Genomic DNA, 26,838 nt, shown 5'->3' with positions numbered 1-26,838 from the left:
GAGAGACCTGCAGAGCAACACACGTCTGGGCTGGAGGACTTCTGCATTTCATTTTCAGTCATGGGTTCTCCACCACCTTCATTTATTCTTCTTTTCTGTCTTCTCTCTCTAGGGTCTGAAATTTTGTCATCTGTGCATATCATGGTTTCTTTGCTCTGAAAAGTGGCAGTGCTGTTGGACTGATATTTCTGTCTAAGTTAAAATGCGACAGTGACTTGTATTTCACAAAGACATAACCTTGCCAGCAGAAATTTGGGCACTCTTAGGCTTATGTTTTTGAAGGTACAGTTATAACTGGCACAAAGCTTTTTCATTCCTTGAAAAGCCTTGGTTAATATTTTGTTATGGAAGTTTGCAGCTGAGAGCAAAAAACCTGTGCATTGTTGATTCAGAAAAACACTGCAGCTTCAAGGATAAGAGCTGGGTGAGGTTCAGGCTGTGGGAAGCTGCTCTTCAAAGCCAAAAAGCAGCCTGCTCTGCTCCACAGGCATTTGTGGAGCAGCAGAACTGGCCAGTGTGCTCACTGATCCTCCGCATGATCCCTCCCATGGGTTTCTCAGCACACCTGGCTGTGCCCCTTGCTAGGAACCAAGGCTGCCCCAAACCACACAGCTGACACCATGAGGCTCCCATCGGAGCCTGATGGAAGCTCAGTCACCCTGTGCTCTTTCAGTATAAGGCAGCAGCTGCCCCTTCTACATATGTTCAGGACTGAATGTTTCTGAACAGTAGTGCTCCTCAAGACATTGTTTTTAATACAAGCATTTCTGGTGGTGGTAGTCCTGCTAAGGTGGAGCTGATGCTTCTCTGGGCAGCTGGCATGACTCCAGCCACATCAGAGGCAACTTGGCAGCCTAAAAGCATGAGGCCAGCCCAAAGGTGCTCCTGCTCTTCCTGGGGCTGTGAACAATTTGCTTACCCTTCAAGCTAACAGCAGGAGACCACGCTTTCCAAAGACCAGAAGGAGAAAGGCTGCAGTGATCAATTAGATGGTGTTATCAAAATGCTCCATATATGCAAAAGCTCACTAGGATGCATTAAAAAAAAAAAAAAAAAAAAAGTCCAGCAGTAGCTCTTCCTTCCCTCCATTGAAACCCTTTCTTTGGAAATTTTATTTTACCGAAGGACGTCCTTGTTCACAGCCCAGGGAGGGACTGCAGGGGTGGAGGGGCAGCCCCCCAGATGCCCTGGGCATTGGCACCCTTCATGGCAGAGTTTTCTCCCAGGGCTGGAGGAACAACAGGATCATGGCCCCAAAGGTGATTTTTGAGAGCATGCTGGAGTCTTTCTGCATTCAGGAGGACTATTGAAATAAACAAATAATGCACCTTGCTCTGATTGTGGACACTGGCAAGTTAATTCAGAAAGATGGCTCGTGAAGTTTTGACAGTAAGACGAAGAAAGCTCTGTCATTCATAAACAGAGAGGGTTATAGGGCAAGTGAATGAGCACAGAAAAGAGCTGCAGGCAGAAAGCAATGCAGATTTCCATCCTAAATCGTTATCCCCTTATGTTCCCAAACAGCAGTACTCATCTGCAATCAGGCTCAGAAATTACTTTTAACTACCAATTCAAGTCTTTAGGTAGCTAGTACAGGGTATGTTGGTCTACAGAAATTATAAAACCCATAAAAAATAAATAATAATAATAATTTTAAAAAAAAACATAAATACATAATTAGGCAGATGCAAAATTTCAGGAAGGCTATTACTAAATTTTCAGGAATTGAGTCTCTTTTTTAGGCATCAAAAACAGCATGAGCCTCTAGCAAATGTACACCACTGACTCAGATGAAACAAATTACATTTTTGGACAAACTATAAGCTATCATCTTGAAGGAATAAAAGTGCAAAGATTCATATACAAGGTTTAGCACTTCCTTCTGGTTTCTTATCTCGTGAAGGGCTTCATGTAAACAGGCTGTTCCTCTGAGGTTGATCCTTTATCTAAAATGCTACGACATGAACACCACTTCTTAGCTTTTGCTGTAAGTTCCCATGAAGCCAACAACCAACTGTCATGGGGAAATAGAGTTTTCAGCAGAGCTTTAACCTGTGTTGACAGCCACCTTTCCGGAAAAGCCAATTACTGACATAGCTGCTCTCCTGTCTCTCTCTACTGCTGCTTTCCATTCCAGAAGCAGCTGTAAATGTATCAACTACTGCCTGTGGAAATGCTACACACAGGGAAAAATGTATTTATTGGAAATCACATGCAGCATATACTGTTACTGTGAAGTCTGAGACACTAGGCAGGTTACTTTGTTCAGCCTCCTCCAGAGATGCAAGTTCTTTTCTAATAAAATGCTTTGTGTTGATTTTAATTTCAGAGCTGCTCCATGATGAGGATTTACCTGTGCTTAATGGTGCTCCAGGCATGCACAGACAGGAGGACAGGTAGCAGCAGTGGTCCAGGACAGGAACAGAGGGCGCTGTTGAATGGTGCACCTGCTGACTTGATGATCAATCCCAGACTGGCTTTCCAGTGTGTGTTCACCTCTCTGGACCCTACCACTGCGAGCAAACCAAGCTACGAAGACCACATGGCATGGCATCCCAACCAGCTGGGCTACATGCAAGTCATAGCTCTTGACATGTTGCTTCAGCTGGGGCAAATCCTGAATTTTCATGAAGAGTTTGTTACAATGAGCATGGTTCGTATTAAACGGCTGTCTATTAACAGAGTTTGTGCAGCTCTGAAAGTGGTTTTAGATCTTTGTTCTGCAATGTCAAACAATGTTACAGCAAACAAACCAAGCCATGAACTAGGAGTCTTTGAACTGGACTTGAGATCTGTCAGACAACAGTTAAATGCCCTTTCCCAAGGCTTACTGAAAATGAAGGAAACTTTAAGAAGCATTCACGCAGTGGTGAAGAACAGACCCATTCTGAAAAATGTGAATATCAGAGGGTTTGTTGAACTATGGAAGTCACAAAGAGAAACCAAGACCAATTTTCTGCTACCTGGCTTACTAAGAGAAGATACCATGCAGACAGCAACCAGTAACTCAAACAGGAATGCTGGCCCAGAGTTCTGGTTTTGGGTGCAGGATGATCTTCTTAGGATGATTCTGAGTAAGGATTCTCCTGTGTGAGACGACGCACAGAGAGATGATTGTCTTATTTTTGCCAGCCTGCCAAATAAAGCAGTTCCTGCTTGGGAACTGTTCTTTTGCCAACTTTATCTTCTGCACACATAAATAAGTGGCTGCAGCTAAGAATATGAGTCTTTATTATTCATGTTTAGATACAACTTTTCAGGACTGAAATGGCAATCATTTCCTCTGCACCAGTCTACCATTTTCCCAATCAAGCCTTCTTTCTGTGCTGTTTTATCTGAAACCTTTTTAAAGTCCTCAGTTAAAAATGAATGCATAAATAAAAACCTGACAGAAACACCAGGCACAGGGGCAAGAAAAGCTGTCTCAAAAACCACCACACTACAGGGAGAGGTGGAAGAGGAGGCAGAAATGGCAATGCCAACGAGAGGGGACAGGCAGGCGCTGGGTCCTAGGGCAGGGTGCTGGGAGAGCGCAGGGGCTCGGAGCAGCTGGGGCTGACCACGTCCCATCCTCACGCCAGAATGACCAGGCCCACCAGGCAGAATAGTCCTTTTTTACCCACTTGTCATGTTCATTTTAAAGCTAAAGACAGGAGGTGAAGTTCTGCTCGGACCCCCTGACACCCAGCTGAAGGACTGGAGATGTTCTGGCAACAGCATCCTCCGTGTGACCACGCAGTGACTGCTGTACCCCAGGAAAAGCTCTCCTAAAAGATCTGAATGGAAATGCTGAAACCCCAAGGTGATGTGGTTTTCTTTTTAAAGGCAAAGAATTGTATTCAGAGCAAATAAAAAGTTAAGACTTTCACCCTGAAGGTCATTTCCAAAAATGCTGTCAGATCTGAGATGCATGCAGCAAAGCATGATGCATAACTCATGGCATCTGTCTGTAGAAGAGGATTTGTCCATTCTGTCCACTACCATATGAATACCAACCTGTGATTTCTTCTCATTTCGGTACTGATAGTCTTCCAGTACTCCATTTTTTATTACTACTTGAGCAAGGACACATTTCCTGTGACCAACGGCAGGCATGCCAGGACACCGACGGACCAACTGACACTTCTTTTTGTATTTGTTGCCTTCTTCAGTCTCACATCAACATAACAGGGAAATTCTTCATTGCTATGTAAAAGTAATTACTGAAACCCACAAGCCCCTAACTGATACCAGAAGCAAAAGAAGCAAAAAGCCTCACTCTGTTGCTACAGTAAGAATTAACATCTAAATCAGTGGAAGGAAATGCCACAGTTTTAAAAACTTAAAGGAAAGAAAGAAAGCTATTTCTTCTGTTTTGCTGGAATTCAGTGTTACTTACCAGTTAATGGACCCCTGTTTTATCTCCACCTTTACATCAACCTTGGCTTTGTTTACTTCTGGAGCACAAATCCTATGCCAGTGATCCATCCAACAGTCCACTGCAGGTCAAACAATACTTAATGTACTGATGGAAATCTTGGTTTTCTGCAGGTGTAAAGTTGCCTGACATTGGGGTGAGGGGGATATACTATAAAATTTGCACTATAACAGCTGAAACATGATAAACAAATTCATTTATTTCTTCAATTCAGTGTTACCATCGTACAGTGAGAGCTGCAGAGTCCATGAAATTTGTCCTTCACTTAAGGGCACGCTTCAGTCAAAGGTGATGAGGCTCTTCCTTCTGACTTTAAGTGAGAGTGAAGGAGGCCCTCAGTTTGAAACAGAGAATCAGCTTTGGAAAGATGCATAAGGATTTTGTTTGAATGAACATATATTGCTTGAAAAGGTGGCTGTGTTCCGATGCAGCAGCCAAATTATGCAGAGTGTGGACCGTGTAAAAAGGGGTTATCTTTTGTTAATGAGCCTGTTAGTGCACACATCGCTTGTAGCAGACAGTTAATTTTAACTTGAATTTTCTATTTCAGAAACAGAGCAATAAAATGCCTCTGTTGTTCCAAAATCTGCATTTGATAAGGATTGTTTATCTCACTTATGGAAAACAGCCTACCAGGAATGCAAAAAAGCACATTTTGTCTTTTTCAAACATGGGTGCTTGCTTTTATGCCGTGTTTTTGTTTTTTTTTTTTCTTCTAGTGCTGTTTTTCCACTAAAACATAATTAACTCTTTACAAATATATGTTTTGTAATTCCAGTGCTGTGACTGAACATTACATTTCCTGTCTATGTATCTCTAGTGGTGTATTATCCTTTCTGACTGTTGCTGGCACCCAGTGGAAATTTGATGATACTGAGCATACCTGGCAGAGAGCAATCATCTTTCAGGGCCAAGTCAGCCTGCAGCATAAAAAGACCCAAAGGAGAGAAGATAACTACTAACTGTACTCCGCCACCCCAGACATTTTGGGTATGATACCAATTGTGACATGGTTTTGGAAAAGCTGAGAAAAGGAGAGATTTTTTTTTTTGCCTGCTTCTGTTTTTTCCTCTGTATTGTCTTTTCCTCATGAAGTTTGATTTGCAAGTAGCAGGTATAAATTCATCTCTCTTGTTCAGTTGCATTACAGCTGAAAGAACACATACACACAAACCCCTTTTAATTCTGCACCAAAAATCTACACTGGCATGTGCTGGAGATTTGCAGCGCTGTGTCTCCAGGGCATAAAACTGACAAAAAATGTCCCACCCTCAAAACCAGAATAAGGCAAGAGGAACATCATGTGAGTAGGAAAATAGCTAGGAAAGAAGGTTTAGGAGATGAGGACATGATGAGAGGGAAGCTCCTTTGTTTCTGATTTGTCATGGTCATAAGAACCTCTTACAGCAACAGTACCAATATTGCCTATTTAAAATATGCAAGTAAATGGTCAGTAATCATCTTCCCGGAGTAGATAGGAATTATACCTACAGCATTATCAGATGCTTACCAGAAGGTTAAGTGAGCTCTGCAGGGTGAGCAAGCACACTTGTGCCTCAGAGAAGTTTAGCGAATGCTGCCATGCCCAAAGCCATGCACAGCTCTGCAGAATGGGTATTTCACATCAGAGAATGACGGTAATTTTGAGAGTCAGGTTACCACTGATTAGTGTCATTTCTTTATTGCCTGACAGGCAAGAAAACCCCAGGCACAACAGCACTGCTCCTCAAATTCTGAGGAACATCACCGATTAGGAATGGCATCCTGAACTCACGTTAACATTGCCATCAACCTACATCTGTCATCACCGTGTGCGTGAGGAAGGGGGACCAAGCCGAGGAGTGTTTCACCACCCCATGAAGAATGGCATGTTCTTTTATTTGCATCTCTAGATCTTATTCTCGTTCAGCTTCCCAGACATTCATGTTTTTGCTTGTTGCCTTTATGAAACACATCATGTTTGGCAGTAACTGGCCACAGGCAACCCTGCCAAGTCCCCAGAAGCTTGTCTCCTACATCTGGTTACAGTTCAAAGATGATTTTTTTTCCCTCTGAAGTGCCTTCCTAAATCAACAAACTGCTTCAGACTCCACATCTAGTCTGCATGTCATCTGTGTAGTAAATAGGAGGTCATTGGACATCTCTCAAGGTGTTTAATGAAATAATAATTGCAGTATAGTTTACAAAGACCACAAACAACTAATTAGCTCTATTATTTAAAATTGGAAAAGGCTTACTAAATCTGGTTTTGCAAAAGGTTTTCTAACATGCTGGATTCTGTATCACTTGTGCCCTGAAAGCACTATTGTTAGTACATTACTAGGTTCTTCCTTGCTAGGAGTCAGGGCTAAATGACAGGCTAATTTGGAGTTCCTAGACTCTGACTATAACAGAAGAAAGGATTCACGGGAAGACAATATCTTCAGTGCTCAGGAGGAATGTCACAGTATCCTTTCCACTGTTGGGGAGCCTCCACCCCCAACATGCTTATAAATATTTTTTCAGTTTTAGCACAACATATATCCATTCAGGTAAAATTTTCAAGGAATACCACAGGGATTTGATAGAAAAGAAATTAACCTAGAATTACAGGATATATTGTTCATAATCCTTCTTTTAGCATAACATTGAGCCGGGAAGTTAAGGGTAAGCCTTAGACCAGATGTCTACTCCTCTCCTACCAGATCCTTATGGTAAGCCTCCAGCTTACAGAAAAGTATCACAATGCTTCTGTACCACAGGCATCACTTTTCATTAGTGTAGTGGGTAATACACAGTTTATGTGGCTCTGAAGACTTCAAAGAAGGAGAAGGAGTTCAGGAGGGCAAAGAGAAAGGACCTAATTTGAAATGTCTGAATGAAATATAAGGAAAACATATGCTGGAAAAAGAATGAATGCCGTTTTGTCAGGACACAAAGCAGAGTGGATGAAGCAATTACAAAACCAAGAAAAATCTCACCGTCTGTAAGAATGAGACAAGAGATTTTCATTTAATTATTTGTAATTTTATTTAACTTCAAAAGCTCCAATACTGATTCTTCTCTTCAGGACTTGGTAAGCTAGCTGCAAAGGTATGCATTTTGTTTTTGTACTACAGGAATAAACTCCTATCACATGAAACCTCTTACTCATATTGGAACCTTTTTCCTCTTGTCTTGCCTTCAAAGGAATCTTTGAGATGGCTATCAATAAAAAATACACAGATATTTGTATAGACTATCTGCTACTTATTTTTCTTTTCATCAGTTGGTGAAAAATTTGCAAAAACTACATAGAACGTAACCAAAAAAAAATGAAAAAAAAAAACACTTTCACTGTTTCACTGAGACAGATGCATACTGCTAAATATAGATTTTACAGAGCTGTTGGTTTCTAAGTTCATAGGACTCATTTCCATTGCTTCTCAGCGGCTCTTTCTCATCCCCCATGTCATTGTCTTTCATTTGTACAAAATAGGCAGGAGAAGCTTTGCATTCATAGTGCCTATCAAGAGATTTGAGGTGGATCAACATATGAAGAGCATAGGCAAGAACCAGCAGCAGAATCAGTGACATAACCAATCCCATAAGAATTGATGGAGAGAAAAAAGATGCACAATCTTTTGCATAGGCAAAATGTCCTTCTTGAATGTTAAAGCCTTGAATCTACAAAGAGAACAAAAGAGCTCATGTTAAAGTATTTGCTGTGCTGCTTACAATTTCATGAATTTTCTCTGGTGCCAGTAAGAATTTTTAATTTAATATCATCATGTTACAAAATTATGTCGAGCTGTGCTAGCTGGAGTTAATGCTCAGAATTTATCCAAGTCAGTCTTCCAGAAAACGCCAGTTATTCTAAACCCCCTCACTCTGCCCAAAGGATTTGCAGTTTTTATTTTAAACAAAGCCTTCTATGATGTCTCTTGATAGCCCAGTCACATTTAATTGTAAGTATAGTACCATACCTTTCTAGTACATCGTGCATTTCCAGATGTTAAGAATGCTTGTTAAGAATCTCCAGACTCTATGTTTCAAACTGCATCAACTTCAGTGAACCAAACAAGGACGCATGCTTAATTGCCTACCATAATATTATATTTTTTATCATCATAGATTCTGGTGTGTAGCACATGGCAATGAATCAACTAAATTACATGAAGTTGCATTCAACTACAGCCAATACCACTAAGTTTTACTTGTGGCTTCAGTATGAACATGAAGTTTACCAGTTCACACTCAAGGACTGTCTCCTTCACTGAAATGGGTCCATGGGCATTTATCACATGGGAGAAAAAGGGGGTCAGCTTTCTCCCACAGTCACCTTTTTCAGCTATTTACCAACACAAGTCCCATGTCTCTGCATTTATTTACCTACATACTTATTTTGCTTTTCCTTCACTAAAAGGATTTTCTTCCTGCCAAAGTATTTTTTTTTTATTTTCTTGCCCCTGAAGGAGATAAATAAATTGGGACCTATGGATGTTACAAAAGATTCTTCTTCACAGACCTCAGAGTCTGATGTGAAATAGTCAGCTCTGGGCAGCGAAACATTCCTTATGCATTGTAATGATGGTGAGCTAGAGAAGTACACAGTTCAGTCAGGGCTATCAGGCACTTTGGGGTGGGATCCATCCCCTAAAACTTAGGTATCTAAAAGCAAGTCATCCTAGCCCCGTCATCTTAGGCTCCATTACTGCCGAATATCAAAATACAGGCACTTGCAGATCATGATTAATCTCATCCTAAAATAAGGACTTAAGATGAGTCAGAGGAATTATCCACTGGCTTTAGAGGCAGACTGAGGTGACTGTAACCAGGGCAAAAGGTTAAAATTCCCAGTCAAAAGTTAAGTGAGATGATCCCATACTTGGTGACTGATGCTGTTGTTGATGTTAGGTTTCAAGAGCCCAGCTCAGAGACATCTAATATTGACAGTTAAATTCACTTCCCTCACTAAAGAGAAACCCTAGCAAGAAACTACAGAAAATATATATAGCCCTACATCTCCTTTGACAGGAGAACAACTAAAATAATTTAAATTTTCATTTCTATTCAATTTCTGTTTGATGTTCTACGGAGATCCTGTAAACTGTACATGGGAGGTCGCTATAGTTCCCTGGCACTTAAGTGCAGAATTTTCCATCGGTCTGCCTATGGGATCCATTTGGCTTAATTCCACCTTACCTGGAAATCAATAAAAGTGACTTCCCAAAGCTTTGAAACATCATTTGCAGAGGTGGGTATCAGGAGTGCATCATATCTCTGCAAGCTGCTCACATGTTCACAGTGGAAGGAGTAACTTGCCGGCGCATATATTCTGGTTGCATTAAATGTCGCCAGTACGGAGTGGTTGTAAAGAAGCTGCAGTCTGTGTACGCTGAACCAGTTCTGAACAGACAGCTGGTAATAGCTGGTTGTTAGTAAGAATCTGAAAATATTGTATGGGAAGAAAGATGAATAAGATAACAAGCCTAAGAGTGGGAACCATTAAGTTCATGTCAGACAATCTGACAATCAGACAATCACTTCCTCAAGACTCCAGTGATCACTTTGGAACATGACCCAAAGTCCACAAGTAAAAAGAGTATTATTGATGTTAATGAGAATTTGCTCCTGAACACTTAAGGTGTGAAATGTGTTGCTCGTGCCAAGTATACTAAACACTTCTTATGGAAAACTTCGCTTTTGTTACCTACATTACAGCATATTTATTGGTCTCTGTATATTTTAATTTCATACAGTCCCAGAGCAGACTACTGGCACCACAGAAAACACTGTCAGTTACAATACAGACCCCTAAATGCTTGTGTGGCCTAAACTTTAAATATGACACACTAAGTTGGAAAGAGCAGATGAGGTGTGGAAGAACGAAGGCTATAGTGATATGATCCAATACACACTCAGTTTATGCTTGCAGTCTTGGTAAAACATGAAACACATAATCACACGAAATTATTTATCAGGAAATACTGTTTTCTTCAATCACTGAGAAGCATACATAAATTAGGTCACAGTCTGATGCCTGTGCAGCTCACACTATCAGTTTACTATCAGTAACTTGGGAAGATTCTACTCAAATGAAATTATGTCAACTCCTCTCATGAGTAGAAAATCAAACATAGAAGAAGAAATGCCTTAATAAGACAGAATAGCCAAGCAAATGGCAGCCCTATTAAATGCAAGTGTCTTGATTATATCATAAAATCATAGAAAGGTTTGGGTTGGAAAGAACCACTACAGATCATCTAGTTCAAATCCCCCTGCCTTGGGCAGTAACACCTCCCACTAGATCAACATATCATATAATCAACAGTTCTATCAGGTTATTTTTGCTTATATAAACTCTCCCCTCCAAAATTACACAAGCAACTGCATAACAATAGATACTAACGTGGTTACATAATATTTTGCTTTAGCACATAACTTACCTAATAACAAGTCCCTTTAGATTGCCAATATCTCCAAACTTCAGAGAAAGCCTGGGTCAAAAAACAAGTAATGTCAGGCTAGATAAAAACTTCAGAAGTCTTAAGAGAAGAAACAGCACAAAAGATTAAGTAGAGTCATACATAAAACCTTTTACTCAGTATACCTTTAAAGTCAGTAAAAAAAAAAAAAAGTGAAATGATTACAACTTCCTCCAATTAAATACAGTAGTTCATCTGTTAATTTGAATGAGGCCTAGACTATCCAGAAACAACAGAACTGAAAGATCAATTTTTGACATACATCCCAGTGTTTCCAACGTTGGTTGATAATTGGTTTTATTTGATCTCTGTTCTCCTTCTCAAGTCAACAAGGCTAATCTATAATACAATCTCTTAATCGTGTATCACCAGTGTATGTCATTAAAAAGAGCTACACACAAACAGCCGCATAATCCTCCTCTTTTTAGGTACTAGAGCATAACAAATCCATATGGTTTTTGAGTTCAAATTTCACACGTGCATCAATAGAGCAATAAAAATGCACTGGCTGTGAGGTAGGTCTACAAAGCTTATGTACAGTCAATATGGGCATCTTAAGTTTACTAAAGAGAAAGGCACTAGCAGGTTCATTGTAAATTAGGACATGAAGCTCCATATGCATTCTCCAACAACTCTCTACTATCTCAGGAGTTAATGCACTGAAGCACTATGTAGATGGAACATAGTGAAACCATGCAGCATTTGAAAGACTTTTTGAACCTAATGCTGAAGAACAAAACAAAACAAATAGCTAGACATATGATTTCATACAACATCTAGATGTCTTTTCATACCTTGACTAACACTGTTCCACTAAGTCCGCACACACTGAATCTAGACCATGCCTTGTTTTATTACAAAGGGAAATCATGGACTAAGGACAGAAATATCACAGATGAGGATTAGACACAGTAAAATACATAGCTGCCTGATCCATAACTTGTTGCTTAAAAGAAATAAACAAATAAATAAATAAAAAGAAACCCCACAGGCTGGTTTACTATATTTACATGGCAAATGTATATGCATTTGGGGCCATGTCCTGGCTCCAGCTACTCTGCATTGATCAGACAGTATAAAGCAGCTTGAAAGCTAATCTAAAGCCACAACAGAGGATTGTCTTAACAAAGAAGGCTGGAGATGAGAAAAGTTTAAGAGACTTTTCTGGGGTGAGAAAAACAGGGCAATTCATCATGTGAGCACTCAGCCAGATAATCCACTGCCTAAGTTGCTAAGCCACTATCCGTCATATTTGAGAAGCCGTGGAGTCCAGTGAAGTTCTCACTGACTGGAAAAGGAGAAACATAACCCCCATTTTTAAAAAAGGGAGAGAAGGAGACCAGGGTAACTATAGATCAGTCAGTCTCACCTTTGTGCCCAGCAAGATCATGGAGCAGATCCTCCTGGAAACTATGCTAAGGGACATGGAAAATAAGGAGGTGACTGGTGACAGCCAACATGGCTTCACTAAGGGCAGATCTTGCCTGACAAATCTGATGGCCTTCTACGATGGGGTTACAGCAATGGGGGATAGGGGAAGAGCAACTGATGTCATCTACCTGGACTTGTGCAAAGCATTTGAAACTGTCCCCATGATATCCTTGTCTCTAAATTGGAGAGACATGGATTTGACAGGTGGGCCACACGGTGGATAAGGAATTGACTGGATGGTCATACTCAGTTGTGGTCAACGGCACAATGTCCAGGTGGAGATCAGTGATAAGTGGTGTTCCTCAGGGGTCAGTATTGGGACCAGCGCTGTTTAACGTTCAAAGAGCTGAGGTCACTAAGACTAGTATTTTCTCTAGGTATCCCAAACAAGCCAAGCATAGAACATGTAAGAAAGCATCACCATTGTGAAGGTGTAGCATTTTCCTCTCTCTGCAGAACAGAGGAGGAAAGGCTCACTAGTCAGAGTACGTCTCTTGACACAAGCAAAAAAATTTCAACCTCAGCTTCAAACAAAGCAACAAGGTCCTGCCTGCCTTTAGCACCCATGTCCCTATTTTGAGACTACTAAAAGAATATGAAAGAAAGAACTATAAGATCAGATGTGGCAGATAAAATCACTCTGGACTCACAGATTTTGAGATCAAACATCAGATATGGTTTTTACACTCAGAGAAGGCATGCCAAGGGCATCCTGTAGAGTTTGGTTTCCTGATTCTTCCTGTAGCTTTTTTTGATGTATGGTGTATTCTATAAATTCGAAATATCTCCAAACAATATTTTCAATACCTTCATCAAGCAAGTCCTGTGGCGGGTCGACCACAGACAGCAGCTAAGCCCTGCATAGCCACTCTCACTCACTGTCCATCCCCACTTCAGTGGGACAGGAGAAGATACAAAGAGAGAAAGCTTGTGGGTCAAGACAAGAGTTCAATAAATGAAGGACAGAGGGGTGAAAATCAAGATATGCAAAGGCTATCACTCACCATGTCCCATGAGCAGACCAATGCCCAGCCAGACTCCTGCAATGGCCACCTCAGGAGACAAAATTCCTACCCACTTCTTCCACTACCCTGTTTTTTTTTTTGCTGAGCATGATATTGTATGGCAGGGGTACCCCTTTAGCCAGCTTTGGTCAGCTTTCCAGGCTGTGTCCCCTCCCAGCCTCTTGCCAAATCACAACCTACTCACTTGCAGGGCAAAGTGTGAAAAAAAGAAAGCCTCAACATCATGCAATGTTCACCAACAGCCGAAACATGAGTCACTGCTGTTTTAGCAATAAACCCAAAACAGAGCACTATACACTGTGAGGAAAATTCAGCAAATGCCAAGTTAGGTATTCACTGCCTAATTTTTAGACTACGAGAATGGAATCAGCAAACTGGTATAAGATGTGGAGCCAAACAGTACAGTACATGGAGGAAGGGAAGTTTTAGGGTACACTACAGAGGAGATTAAAAAAAAAAAAACTACATGCCTGTCTAGTATGGCCATGGGATTGGAGGATTTGGGATCTAGTTAGGTTAATATATATTCTCACTCACGTTATGCAGGAGCAAGGCATTGAACTGTTTGTGCTGAACTAATGTGTGACAGACTGGGGCGCAGATTTCAGGTTTTTGGAGACCCTTCAGGTCACACACAAACCTCTACTGAATTCACCTTTCAGATTCAGCAACTCACAAATCACATCCTGGGACCCAGGGCTACCTAACTCTGTTTCTAAATATGTGGATCTGAAAGTATAAAACCCATGCTGCCTTGCTGCCTGCAACGTCAGGCCATTGTAGGAAGGAGCTTGCCCCTGAGGTACCAGGGCTCGATACCAGATATTACAAGGCTTGTTCCTTCAGTACTTGTTTACTAGAGTTGTTATCTGGTACTAGTTTCACTAGCAGCTTACATTGCATTGTCTTCACTGCAGTTTGAATCTCCAACATCCACTGTTGCATGGACACCAAATGTCTTCTCAGTCAAATCCAGCTGCGTGTGGTTTTCAAACTTAATCATGATCCTCTTGGCCCAGAAGAGAATGCAGGGTGTGCCATTAACTGTGACGTTGAGAGGGCTGTAGTGGCTGTGGGTGAACGGCCTCCAGGATGCTCTTTCTAGCTGTCCTTTCCTGCTCAAGTTGTAGCTGACAACCTGATCAAACACACAGAAGATCAGTGGGTATTTCAGGAGTTACTCTCCATCCTACCACAGTAAGTAAGGTCAGCACTGGGAAAACCCATTTGGAGCAAGTTCTCAGCCGCAGCAGTACTGAACTGAGAAAGCAGAGAGGTCTCTAGCAAGCCCCTTCCTACCCTGACACTGGTAGTGCACCATGCAGACCTGTAGCTCCAGCATGACTGCCCAGAGAGACAATATAAGTTAGATTTGTTCTTCTAGTTGCTCTAGCATAGTATCACTGGGGAAAATGATATTTTTGGCATGCTCCCGTCTCACCCCAGCATACACAAAGCTGCCCAATATCAAAAGTTGAAGCAATGGTAGAACCACAAGCTGCTCACTGCAGCATAACACCCTCTAGGGCAGCTGCACTTACTACTGCAACACAGTAAAGAGAACTTAGCCAGGGCTAAGGACAGCCTACCATGCAGAAAGCACATCAGGCAGCTGTTCAGGTGAAAAAAAAAATGCTTAAATCTACCTGCAGACAGTTTGGCACTTGGTAACGACAGGATGGCTCAAGTGTAGATCTCTGCCTTTCCAGAATCAGTAGACTGAATCCTGGGAACTACACATTCTATGTCCTCTGTGGACATTAGAAAAAAATACTACCCATTCTGAGCCAAAGAAGGACAATTTGGCTGTGAGGAAGTATAATTTGAGACAGTGAGTTAAGAGCTCAGAAAGGATTTCAAAAGGTAAGAGTAATTTTCATATTTCAAACTAAGATTTCCAGACATCAACTCTTTTCCAGCTATACATATGTCCTAGCTGAATATAATAATGCATGTAACATCTGCATTGCTGTTTTGCAAGCCATATGATTGAGCAAATTCAAATCATATATGAACAAGAGAGGTATTTTGTGTTTCAGTCATAAACAGCGTCTTATCAGGCTCCAGAAGGGACACAGTTAAGCCCCAAAGCTTTGTCTTGGCTTAAAGAGAGATGGGTTTTTTTGGTTGTTAAGATTAGCAAATCACGTCTCCCAGCTCAGACCCTGAAAGACCCTTTTGATACTTGACCTTACATATGGCACAAGACTGCTTTAGGAATTAAAATGAGTAAGTACTCACAGCAACAAGCAGAAAGCAAGGTAAGATCATGCATGAAAGAGATTTTATCAACCAAGTATTTACATTAGGCTGTATCACTGCAGGGTTTTTGACACGGAAGCCTTTTCCTCGGTTTTTAACAAAACCTACAAGCTGGACTCACGAATAACTCCCACTAAATCTAAACAAACATGTTTTGCTTCAGATATTCTTTTGGTACCAAGCAATATAAGCAAAATACTGGCCACTTCAGTCAAATGGAATTGCAAAGAATATGGACAGTATGATTTGATTCTTTTAACGTGACCCTGTGCCTGAACCCAGTGCCAATAAACACAAGAGATGGCAGTAGAAGTCCTACCTCACTTCTCAGAAAAGAAGAAGATATATTGTAATGCATGTTGTGAATCAGTACCACACCACAATGATTCAGAGAATTTTATTGCCTGTTTCTTGTAAATAACAGATTATTTAATTCAATAATAGAAATTTAAAGATTGCAATGTGCTATGACAAAATATATATATATATACTTTACAGATTACAGATACAGTTCTTTCTGTAATTACCTGTGTAATTGCTACTTGATTTACGCTGAATTTTGGCTTCACACCACCATCGTAGCGTCGACCTGCAGACGAAAGTGTTTTATGAGCCTACAAAGAAAACATTCAATCATTCATACAAGCATAATTTTGCATGTTCCAATGCAAACAGTTAGCAGCCATGCGCAAAATATGTTTTTCAGAATAACTGATTTCGTTTTGGGAAGTATTTGGCTTGATGTAAATACTGCCTTCAAAATACCCATCTTCCAGTTTAGTTTACCTTTATCATATAACAACGTTCCTCTTATTTTCATTGAATATCTTGCCATCCTTACAGAGAATTTCTTTCCCTCTACTGAACAGAGATGGGAACCTCTGACAAATAAACTCATGGACTGCCTGGTTGCCAGGAGAGTGAAGATTCACAGGTGAGAAATCACTTCACAGACACTCTCACAGCTCCATCCTTTAAACATTTAACTTTTTTCATTTGTTTACCAAAAAAAAAAAAAAAAAGTGAATCCTTCTTCCTTCCCTGTTTTCACTATGTCTCAGACTCAGTCAGTACATGATTATTTTTAACCAGGCAAATCCCTTAAAGAGTATCTGTTAAACATGGATATGCTTTAACAAAACTTTTGATAGAACAGTCACTAAATACCAATAGAAGCAACACCTGGGAATGAAAAAACTGCACTAACAAAGACAACATCCAGGCATTCAGCCCACTGAAAGCCTTACCAGTATTTTGCAGAGTATCTTGATCTGAAAACACACGTGAACTAGAAGAGAAGAGAAAAATATTTACTCCACAGAATCTGGATTTGAAGTCTGCAGCAAGTTTATTAGGAAGAGCTCCTGTTGCTTGTTTCAATCAATAAAACACTCAAAATGTAACTCAGATCCTTGGCTGGTTAATGTCACAGGAACAGGGCAAGGCAATCCTAGAGACAGTATACACAGGCTAAAAATACCTCATTCTCAGAGGTTCTTGAGGTGGATTTCCCTCTCAGGCATTCCCATGTCCTTACCATATCAACCGAAGATGATCCCTCCTGTACTCTTCCACACCCACCAGCAGGCTGTGCCTGCTCCCAGAGACCACAGGCAGTAGCACCTACCTACCAGCACTGTCTGGTAGATGCAGAGCAGCCTTCCAGATGCTTTGGATGAGAGGGACTGAAACACTTCCAGCCCAACAGCAGGGTGCACCAGGATAGCACTGCACCCACCCCAGGCCCAGCTGGAGATCAGGAGCAGCACATCCAACTGCTCCACGGCAGAGTAAGTGTATCAGGCTAGCACACCTTGAGCCTGGACATACAGACATCTAAAGAGAGCTCCTGAAGGGCTCCAAACAATCTCAAATCCCATGGAAGTCAACTGCAAGGCAGGGAGCAAGTGAAACACATATCAGGTGACAATTATCAGGCTCACAAAATATTCAACCTTTTATTTTCTTTTTTTTTTTCTCTGATTTTCAGAAAGATGTCTTAAGCTGATGTAAATAAGACCTGCTTTCCTGAGCTGGAGAATCAAGTCCAGCAAATTTACTCACATCACCAAGGGGCCCTCCATTAGGACGAGGCTCCACTTTTTGAGTCACAGGGAACACCTTCACAACCCCTCCTGCCCTCTCCACACCACGGCAGCTTCCTCAGGACCTGCAGCTCTTTACAGTGGATTGATCTGCCTACCTGATGCAGCATGTCCACTCTCACACCCACCTCCAGCACTCCCCAGCAGGTGGGCACAGTGGCCAGCAGCCCTCCCACACTCACAGTATATTCCTGCAGGAGCTTTTCATGCACTGCCCTCCCCCTGCCTGCAGTGCCTCCCGGCACAAGAGAGGCAGAGGATAGGACTTTCCACACGGCCACTTCACATGGGAATGTGCTTCTGTGTTCTTTTCATAGAATCATAGAATCACAGAATATCCTGAGTTGGAAGGGACCCATAAGGATCATCAAGTCCAACTCCTGGCACCGCACAGGTCTACCCAAAAGTTTAGACCATGTGACTAAGTGCACAGTCCAATCTCTTCTTAAATTCAGACAGGCTTGGTGCAGTGACCACTTCCCTGGGGAGCCTGTTCCAGTGTGCGACCACCCTCTCGGTGAAGAACCTCTTCCTGATGTGCAGCCTAAACTTCCCCTGCCTCAGTTTCACACCGTTCCCACGGGTCCTATCACTGGTGATAACGGAGAATAGGTCACCTGCCTCTCCACTCCCCCTCGCAGGGAAGTTGTAGACTGCGATGAGGTCCCCCCTCAGCCTCCTCTTCTCCAGGCTGAACAGGCCCAGTGACCTCAGCCGCTCCTCATATGTCTTCCCCTCTAGGCCCTTCACCATCTTTGTCACCCTCCTCTGGACACTCTCCAACACCTTAATGTTCTTTTTGTACTGTGGTGCCCAGAACTGCACACAGTACTCGAGGTGAGGCCGCACCAGCACAGAGTAGAGCGGGACAATCACTTCCCTCGACCGACTAGCAATGCCGTGCTTGATGCACCCCAGGACACGGTTGGCCCTCCTGGCCGCCAGGGCACACTGCTGGCTCATATTCAACTTGCTGTCAACCACAACCCCCAGATCCCTCTCTGCGGGGCTGCTCTCCAGCGTCTCGTCGCCCAGTCTGTATGTATAGCCAGGGTTGCCCCATCCCAGGTGCAGGACCCGGCACTTGCTTTTGTTAAACTTCATGTGGTTGGTGATCGCCCAGCTCTCCAATCTGTCCAGATCTCTCTGCAAGGCCTTTCCACCCTCATCCAAGTCCACAACTCCTCCAAGTTTAGTGTCGTCGGCAAATTTGCTCAGAACACCTTCTAGTCCTACATCCAAATCATTTATAAAAACATTAAAGAGGACTGGCCCTAAAATGGAGCCTTGAGGGACCCCACTAGTGACCATCCACCAGCCAGATGTGGCCCCATTTACCACAACCCTCTGAGCCCTGCCCGTCAGCCAATTGCTCACCCATCGTATGATATTTTTGTTGAGCTGTATGCTGGACATTTTGTCCAGTCGGATCCTATGGGAAACCATGTCAAAAGCTTTGCTGAAGTCCAAAAAGATCACATCAGCTGGTTTCCCTTGATCGACTAGATGGGTGATCTTATCATAAAAGGAAATCAAATTTGTTAGGCAGGACCTACCCCTCATGAACCCATGTTGGCTGGGACCAATGACTGCATTGTCCCCCAGGTGCGCTTCAATAACTTCAAGGATCATCCTCTCCATAATTTTACCAGGCACTGATGTGAGACTGACAGGCCTGTAATTGCTAGGGTCTTCTTTCTTACCCTTCTTGAAAATTGGCACAACATTTGCCAGCTTCCAGTCCAATGGGACCTCACCAGATTCCCAAGATCATTGAAAAATAATTGAGAGAGGTTCCGCGATGACGGGTGCTTATAAACACCCTGGGATGAATCCCATCCGGACCCATGGACTTGTATGGATCCAGGTGGAGCAGCACCTTTCTTGCTGTCTTAACAGATTTCAAACCCACTACAAAAGTAAAATACTTGAAAACATGGATGCAAAGACCAGAACATGGGAGGACTTCAGGCAGGAGCAACACCAACCTAACTGCCACCACAGCATCCCTAATGGCAGGCAGGAGTGAGTCAGAGCATCACATTGCCACCAAAAGAGAAACACAGAGCAGCCTCAAAGCCTGCCCTGCTTGCTGTCATGCCCAAGCAGCTCTGTCAGAAAGGGAATTTGATCCTACTGAACCTGACTTGCCCGAAACCCATGGAAAATCTACCAACTTCAGCAAAGCCCAGATTTCTCACTCAGTATCTTGCTTATGCTCGTGGTTCAGAAGGGCAGGAGGCTCTTTCTTCTGATTGGTGCCTCTCCAGTGAGAACATCTTTTCCCAGGCATATTCTGTGCTGCCAAGAACAAATCAGCTGTGGCCCTCTGCAAGCTCCTCAAACCCACAAGGCAAAAGAGACAAAAGTGAGTGGGGTCCATATCCCAGCTTGTCACTTTGTCACCAAACACCAGGTCTGACGAGCAACTTGGTTCCAGAGAATCAGACAGGATGCTCAGCCCCTTCAGCAACCAAGGCAATAGAACAGAAGACAGTCTCCAGAGAAAATGTGACAGAGTGCAAAAAGACAGCTAAGCTCCGCAGCCCCCACACCAGTGACTTTAATCTGAGCTGAAAGAACCTTGAAAAGATCTTATGTTTGAAAGGAAGTTCAATGTAGACGACACTGTTTAAAATCAATTTGGCAGTTTTAATTACACACAGTGAGCCCAATTCTTCCCTCAGCCAAGAGCTGTTAAAGCCCAGAGACTTCAAGGAGGCTGTGCGCTTCCATGCGGGCCTGGTCTCCTCACCACCCTCTTGGAGCCAAGGCTTGGCGCTGAGCTGAGGCCTTGAGGCAGCTCACAGGTCCCACAGCCCTCAAAGACAGGCGGAAATAACTCCCAGTTTGATAGATACCTAAAAAAGGACTGGTTGGATACATTATAGTTCCCTTATCTGCCTGCCCATGACCTAGTCATGAGCCCTTTTTTTTTTATTTAATCCATTGGAAGGAGCAGGAGCAGGGGCTTTGTGCTGTGCCCACCAAAGCAGAGCAATGAAGAGCATAATCCCAGGGCAAACTTGGAAACTGTAACTGCAGCAGGATCCCATAAAGCCTAAAGACCTGGCATTGTAACTCCAGCAGGATCCCACTGAGATGCATAAAGACCTTTTCTTACCTAAGGCTCACTGTAGCCCAAGCTCCACCAGAATGCCACCATCAGAACACACGGCAGACTTCAACACTTCCAAGAGTCCACTCCAAGGGAAGAAAACTTCTGCCATGGAGAACTGTCTGTCACAAGAGATGACTACAACAGACCAGATTTTGTTCTCTTGCCCAGGCAAAGCTCTCTCTTAAGTTTCTTAGTGATTAAGAACATGGTCTTTGCAATTTGACCCCACCATAATTTTCTTTTCTAGTCTTTCATGACAGATTGTGCCTTCAGGACAGAGAAGGCAACAGTTCATCTGGGCATTTTTTCTTGACAATAGCTATAAAAATGAGGCACAACAAAAAGGAATTAATGTGAATTATTTTGTTATAAAAACTTGTTATATTTAGTTATATCTATATATATTTAATTATTCTTAGTTATACAGTTATCTTCCCTGCACATGCTTAGTTAAAAGCTCAAGGCCCATTATTCCATTTTGGAAATTGCCATGCTGAGGCAAGCAGACTTAACGCATTACGATGAGAGGAGATAGATGAAATTGCACAATTCAGTTCACTTTGTTACTTGACTTGAAAGGTTCTTCTGTTGCTCTGGAAAGAGGAAGGGTTGTTTTTGGTTTTTGATTGTCGATTATAAAAATAAACATTACTTAGCTCCCGTCTGGGATAATGCTAACACCATGGTCGTGCTGAATAGGTTCACCTTGAGGAATACTAATTGATAAGCAACTTCAAGCCTTCGGGAGAGCACGGAATGAATATATGAGGTATAATCATTGCACAAACCTTTGTGGGGTTATACTCTGAACAGAATAGTTACAAACACTCCACACAGACCATAAGGGTCAGGCGAGAAGCCTGTGACAATATAATTTGACTCCTTTACTTCCCATGCAGTACACCACAGCAATGCACAGCCATGATGCTCCTCAACTAATGCCACGTTTCTTATCTCAGCATGAAGGTACTCAAATATAGATGACTGTGCACAGCTGATGAAATATTCATGCTTTTATGAGGAATGCAGTGGAGACAGTGACCCAGGAACCACTGCTAAGTACCACGGTATGACAAATACTGTCAGCCACATGGCACACATCTGGGAGGCCTGTAAAAGCATGCAAGTGAAGAGCCTCCACTTAGGAGGCAATAGTTTAGGCAAGAGTACTCCTGTTTATTACCCCATTCATCAGCAATGCCAGCTGCCTCCTTACACCCAGCACATCACGTGAAACTCCCTTACAGAAAGGAGTTGGAAAGCCATCAAGTCAATGCTTGCAGAGTTTGTGTTGTCCTGGTACAGCCCAACCACTATGGCCCAGACAGCGTATCGCTGGCATAAGGGAAGAATTACCGCCTTGTCTCTGAGCAGGCACACGCTAATGTTGATTTTATCAGGTCCATCAAATGCCTTTGACACTTACATCCCTGAGGTGTCACAGAAGCATGTCATCTGTGACAGAAATGGGTGGCCTTCAATAACCACCCTGCTGTCAGATCAGCAGCCTTTCCAACCAAAGGCAAGCTGGGGAACTGACAGGTGACCTCTGGCAGCTTTGCCCTCTGATGAAGCATGCTTCATAGGATAAAAGCGTTGTAAAAAAAATAGGAAAATAACAACACAATAAAAATATGTATTCCCTTGTATATATAAAAATGTTAACTACATTAAAGGGAGACAGGAAACCTGCACTAGCTAGCCCTAGCTAGAGCTTTCTTCTCCACTGCCTGCAAAACTATCAGCAAAGAGTGCCTACAAATAAGGAAGAGAAAACCACTTTTAGCAAACCCAAATATAGGCTAGACTTTTAAATGTGCATTTTTTTTTGGCCATTCTACCCTATAACAACTTCAACTTCAGTCACACACATAGTGTATGCTTCGATGACTGACATATTTCCTTAACAATCAGTAAGTAACTAGCCCAGATACACTCAAACAGGTATGCTGTATGTTGAATTTACCATTCTAAGTATGTCGGGAACCCATATGAAATTGGCTTAGCCCTAATACAAAGCACTGGGATGACTAATCACTATGTAAAACCCAATTAAACGAGATTATAAGTATAAAGAAGTGTAAATTCCCTCTTACCAGATAACGTTATCCATCTACATAAGATAACAAAGTCTAGTTTGTTTATCTGAAAAAGTTCATATAGACGCCAGCCCTTGAAGAGTACTCTTTTGGCCACTGAAGTGAGCCAACTGAATAAACCTGGCACTCAACTGTAACCAAGTGTGCAAGCCATATAGGTAGTTTTCATGCCATCAGTTAAATGGTTTAAGGGAAGCCAGATTCATAGCCATCTTTTACTCTTCCTATTGCTCCTCTCACAAACTGCATCAGATGGCAAAACATACTCTACTGTAGTATTTACTCCAGAAGTATCACTCTATTATTAATGCTGTCCAGCTGCAGACTACCTCACTGACTGCTGAACTACTTTCGATAATTTATGAAGTATTTAGTTGGAGAACAATGGAACATTGTAGGGACATTGCTCATAAGTAATTTCTCTGAAGTTATTAAACTAGAAATGCAAGTCTGAGAGCTCAGATTCAGGGCAAAATCTTTTAAAGTTATATTATTAATAAACACCTACAAAGCCTGGATCTCTTTATAGAATTTAAATATTCAGTGTCTAATTTTGGTAACCTCATCTCTGATGGGATGCAGTCAGACAGTTTTGCATAATTATTTTATAATGTAATGTGTATTGTGGTTTGATCTATGTCTGAACAGAATCAGAACTGACAAGATACTCAAGCATTTGTTTTTAATATAAATAACAAAATTGAGCTCACAGAAATTCTAGCAGATTACAGGTATGATCTCACTTCCACTGAATGCAAAGGCTAATTCAATTCCCATTCAATTCAGTGGCATCAGGATCACAATTTCATTTCTTAATTTTTATTAGAATAAAGTTTATGTAACATTTCACTGCTTTGTTTCTCTCAAATCTTCATCTGATTGCAGAAAAGTGCAGTTGTTATAAGGCACTAACAAATCTGAAAACTGGCAGAGAAGAGCACCAAGTAATCTATTTAAATGAAAACATATTGCAGCTCGTATTGGTAACTGACTACCATCTCTCTTAATACAAGCTTAAGCAAATCACCACATGTTCTGCTTGCCTTAAATGCACAGATTTTATGCCAGCTGTGATCTTCATCAGCATATTTGATCCGTGTGTTATTAGTGACTTTGGAGCATGATTCAACTAATACAGTTTAGACTATTTTCACTTTTACAGTGCTTGCCTTTAGAAAATCCTCTTGCTCTTGCTCTGATTTGGGCTTACCTATTTATATTTCACTAAAGAAAGAAATGTCATTAAAAACAATGATGAATGCAAATCTCTAGTAATTTCATAATTTTAAGTGGTTTTTTTGCAATGTTGAATTCACATTTTGAATATGCATTCTATACAAGTAGAATATTTTAGCACCTATGTTTCTTGAAGTACTTTTCACACCTTCACTGTTATTCTATTTATAACTCTGTTTTTACATAGACCAGGGAAAGTCAGAGTGAGAGAATCATTAAAATGTAATGTAACACAGATGCTCAGAAAACATTAATTTTTAAACCATTTTTAGCGTTATATACAGAATTGTTTTAGAGTTACATTTTTATGCAGCATAGGCTCTAGAATAAATTCTGTATTAGTCCCATGTGTTTTCAAACCTGGAAGGAAAATTAAAACCATGCCCTTCCAAACATTCTGAACTGCAAACAAATCTGCTTCCACACAACACAAATAAATGACAGCGCTTAAAACACGCTCTCAACTTCACCAACACAGCTAATCGACAAGCACTCAGCTACTCACCTGCCATCCACTGTTGCAAGCATTTGCTCCACAGCCACCGAGAGCCCCCCACATAAGAAGAGCAGTAAGAAGCCAACAGCCGTGTTTCTTTCCATGGGGAAGAGAGCTGGTCCCTCCACACCAAGCACATCTGCTCCTCTCGGCTCGGGGGGAGCCGGGCAGCCCTGCACGCCCTGGCTGAGTGATGGACTGCAGATGCAACCAATGGCAGCCAGCATTTGCCACTCCATCCCTGCACTGGTACCCACGGGAGAAAGTCTTCGTGTGCTCGGATTTATTTGCACTGGCTGCAGGCGCCAACTGCGGGCACGTTCCACGTCCCTGTGAAAGGAAGATTACTAGTTTTGGGGGAAATTGTATCAGGACGTGACATGTCTGCTCAAGAAAAACAAAAACAGGTGGTCTCTCCAAGCTCTGAAATTATACTGACGCTTTGCCGCAGAGCACTTGTTACCTATTGCTCAACCCAAACGTTAAGGAAAGGTGAAGGCTGTGTTTCCAAACAGCTCTGAAATTTCCCAATCTGTATGATAACATGAAAAAGGATTATATATATTAAAGAAGTCCTATAATACCTTTAGAGTAGTACTAGTATCCCCATTTCTCAGATACGAAAGAAGACACAGACAGCTCAGCAGTCAAACTTTCAGAACCATTTTCCTTTCCTCAGCTTTGATTCAGTTTGTGCATGTTCAGATTTCTGGATCAGTTGTTTTTACACTTACAGATAACTTGAAGCAGGACCAGGGTTGTTAAATGTCCACAGAATTACAGGGCCTCAATTTTGGGATTGTCAGGCTGAGGCACCCGGGTCTGCACACGCTAGTACCAACACAGCAGGTTGGTTCTGGGTGCTGGTTCAGGTCGTCCTGACAAGGATACGTGGGTTGTAGGTGTGGATACCTGTTCCACAGACCCCCTGTCCTAGTCAGCCTCTTCAAAATGGACTTCTGACTTACCTGTGCTGGCTAAGAAGAGGGTAAGGAACAAAAAAATGATTCCTCAAACCCTGCGGCCTACATGATTTCTCCACATATTGCTCACTAATGGCAGCTTGAACTCAGAGTGTCTACATAGGGCCAGAAAAGCTGAAATCTGTTAGTCACGACCTCCTCCTGGCAACAGCTATGTCTACACGTGTATACACTTATCTGTGTACACACAAGCCCATCCCCGCACACATTTGTGCCTTGTTTGGCAGCTAATACCAGCTACCAGCCGATGTGATCACTGAGTAAGACCTACTTCACTGATTACGAGCTCCTGGCTATTGCATTCCAGATACAAGATTAAGATAGGAGCTTTAGCGTTGTAACTATTCAAAAGGACTTACCATTTTAATTTCTCTTTCAGTGATACAGAGAGTATTCAGTAATCTTAAAAATCTCTCAACAGCTTGTCCTCAGTAGTGCTGCTTCTATCCTATTTAAGGATGAATCCAGATACTTATGTGAGAGCCCCAGCTTGAAAAATGAGATGAGGGAGCACAGTGAAAAACAAGTACCAGCTGAAAATAAAATCTATTTTTTTTGTGAAACATCAAAAATGTATGATGCTAAATGTAGTGTAATTTCACTGGTACAGAGACAAGGTGCAGCTGAGAAATTTAGGAAATCCTGGAAGGAGGTAGAAGTGCCACAGACCTTTCTAAAAACTTGTGAACCACTAACATCACTGACATACTAATTTTTTTAGTAGCCCTGATCCATATTTCCTTCTAAATAAGTGAAAGATAAATAAAGCACAGAGATCCCTCCTCATTCTGCCTTGAGATTTCACACGTGCTATTTTGTACACGTTCTCCATCAGCATGGGAGCAAAAACTAAGAAAGAAAAATGCCGAAATACAAACCATTTATGGCACGAATGAACAAGCCGTGTGTCCTTTGAGGGCATAGAAAGGGAGAGAAAGTAGTATTAACAACATTTAGCAGACAATAGCTATACAAAGTCAGCACAAGCTGAATCCAAGAAAATGTTCTGTGGTCCATTCTGTGTCAACATAATGTATCTTTAATTGTACTTTCCTCTTGTAAAATCCATGGTGCTACGTATTTTAGAGGGACAGTGTTTTTTCAGTCCACTGTTTCACAAAGAGAGGGAAAGTAGATGTTAATTTGCTCAGAAATAAGTTTTTCTTGCAGACAACCAAGAGAACACGTAATGCCAAACTGCTAACATAGATTAAAAT

General features: G+C 41.9%; 1 protein-coding gene across 2 annotated transcripts; it reads right to left on the bottom strand.

The window, feature by feature from the left end:
- Nucleotides 1-7,670: 7,670 nt before the first annotated feature.
- On the bottom strand, nt 7,671-24,892 carry LOC308185651 (V-type proton ATPase subunit S1-like protein). 2 transcript variants are annotated; one of them, XM_080574065.1, is made up of 7 exons: nt 24,648-24,892; nt 16,829-16,869; nt 16,109-16,170; nt 14,216-14,457; nt 10,825-10,875; nt 9,581-9,824; nt 7,671-8,062 (listed from the first exon to the last, which is right to left on the bottom strand). In XM_080574065.1, exons 1-7 carry the CDS (start codon nt 24,875-24,877, stop codon nt 7,760-7,762), a joined length of 1,173 nt encoding a protein of 390 aa, XP_080430191.1. In that variant the 5' UTR covers nt 24,878-24,892; the 3' UTR covers nt 7,671-7,759. The 2 variants fall into 2 exon arrangements, with proteins under 2 accessions (XP_080430191.1, XP_080430192.1); XM_080574066.1 differs by having other exon boundaries at nt 16,109-16,195; nt 24,648-24,739.
- Between the last annotated feature and the right edge of the window lie 1,946 nt (nt 24,893-26,838).

This window comes from Anser brachyrhynchus (assembly GCF_964034855.1).
Source record: "Anser brachyrhynchus genome assembly, chromosome: Z".
NCBI lineage: Eukaryota > Metazoa > Chordata > Aves > Anseriformes > Anatidae > Anser > Anser brachyrhynchus.
Note: the sequence above shows the minus strand (reverse complement) of the source record. Positions and strands in the feature narration are given on the sequence as shown.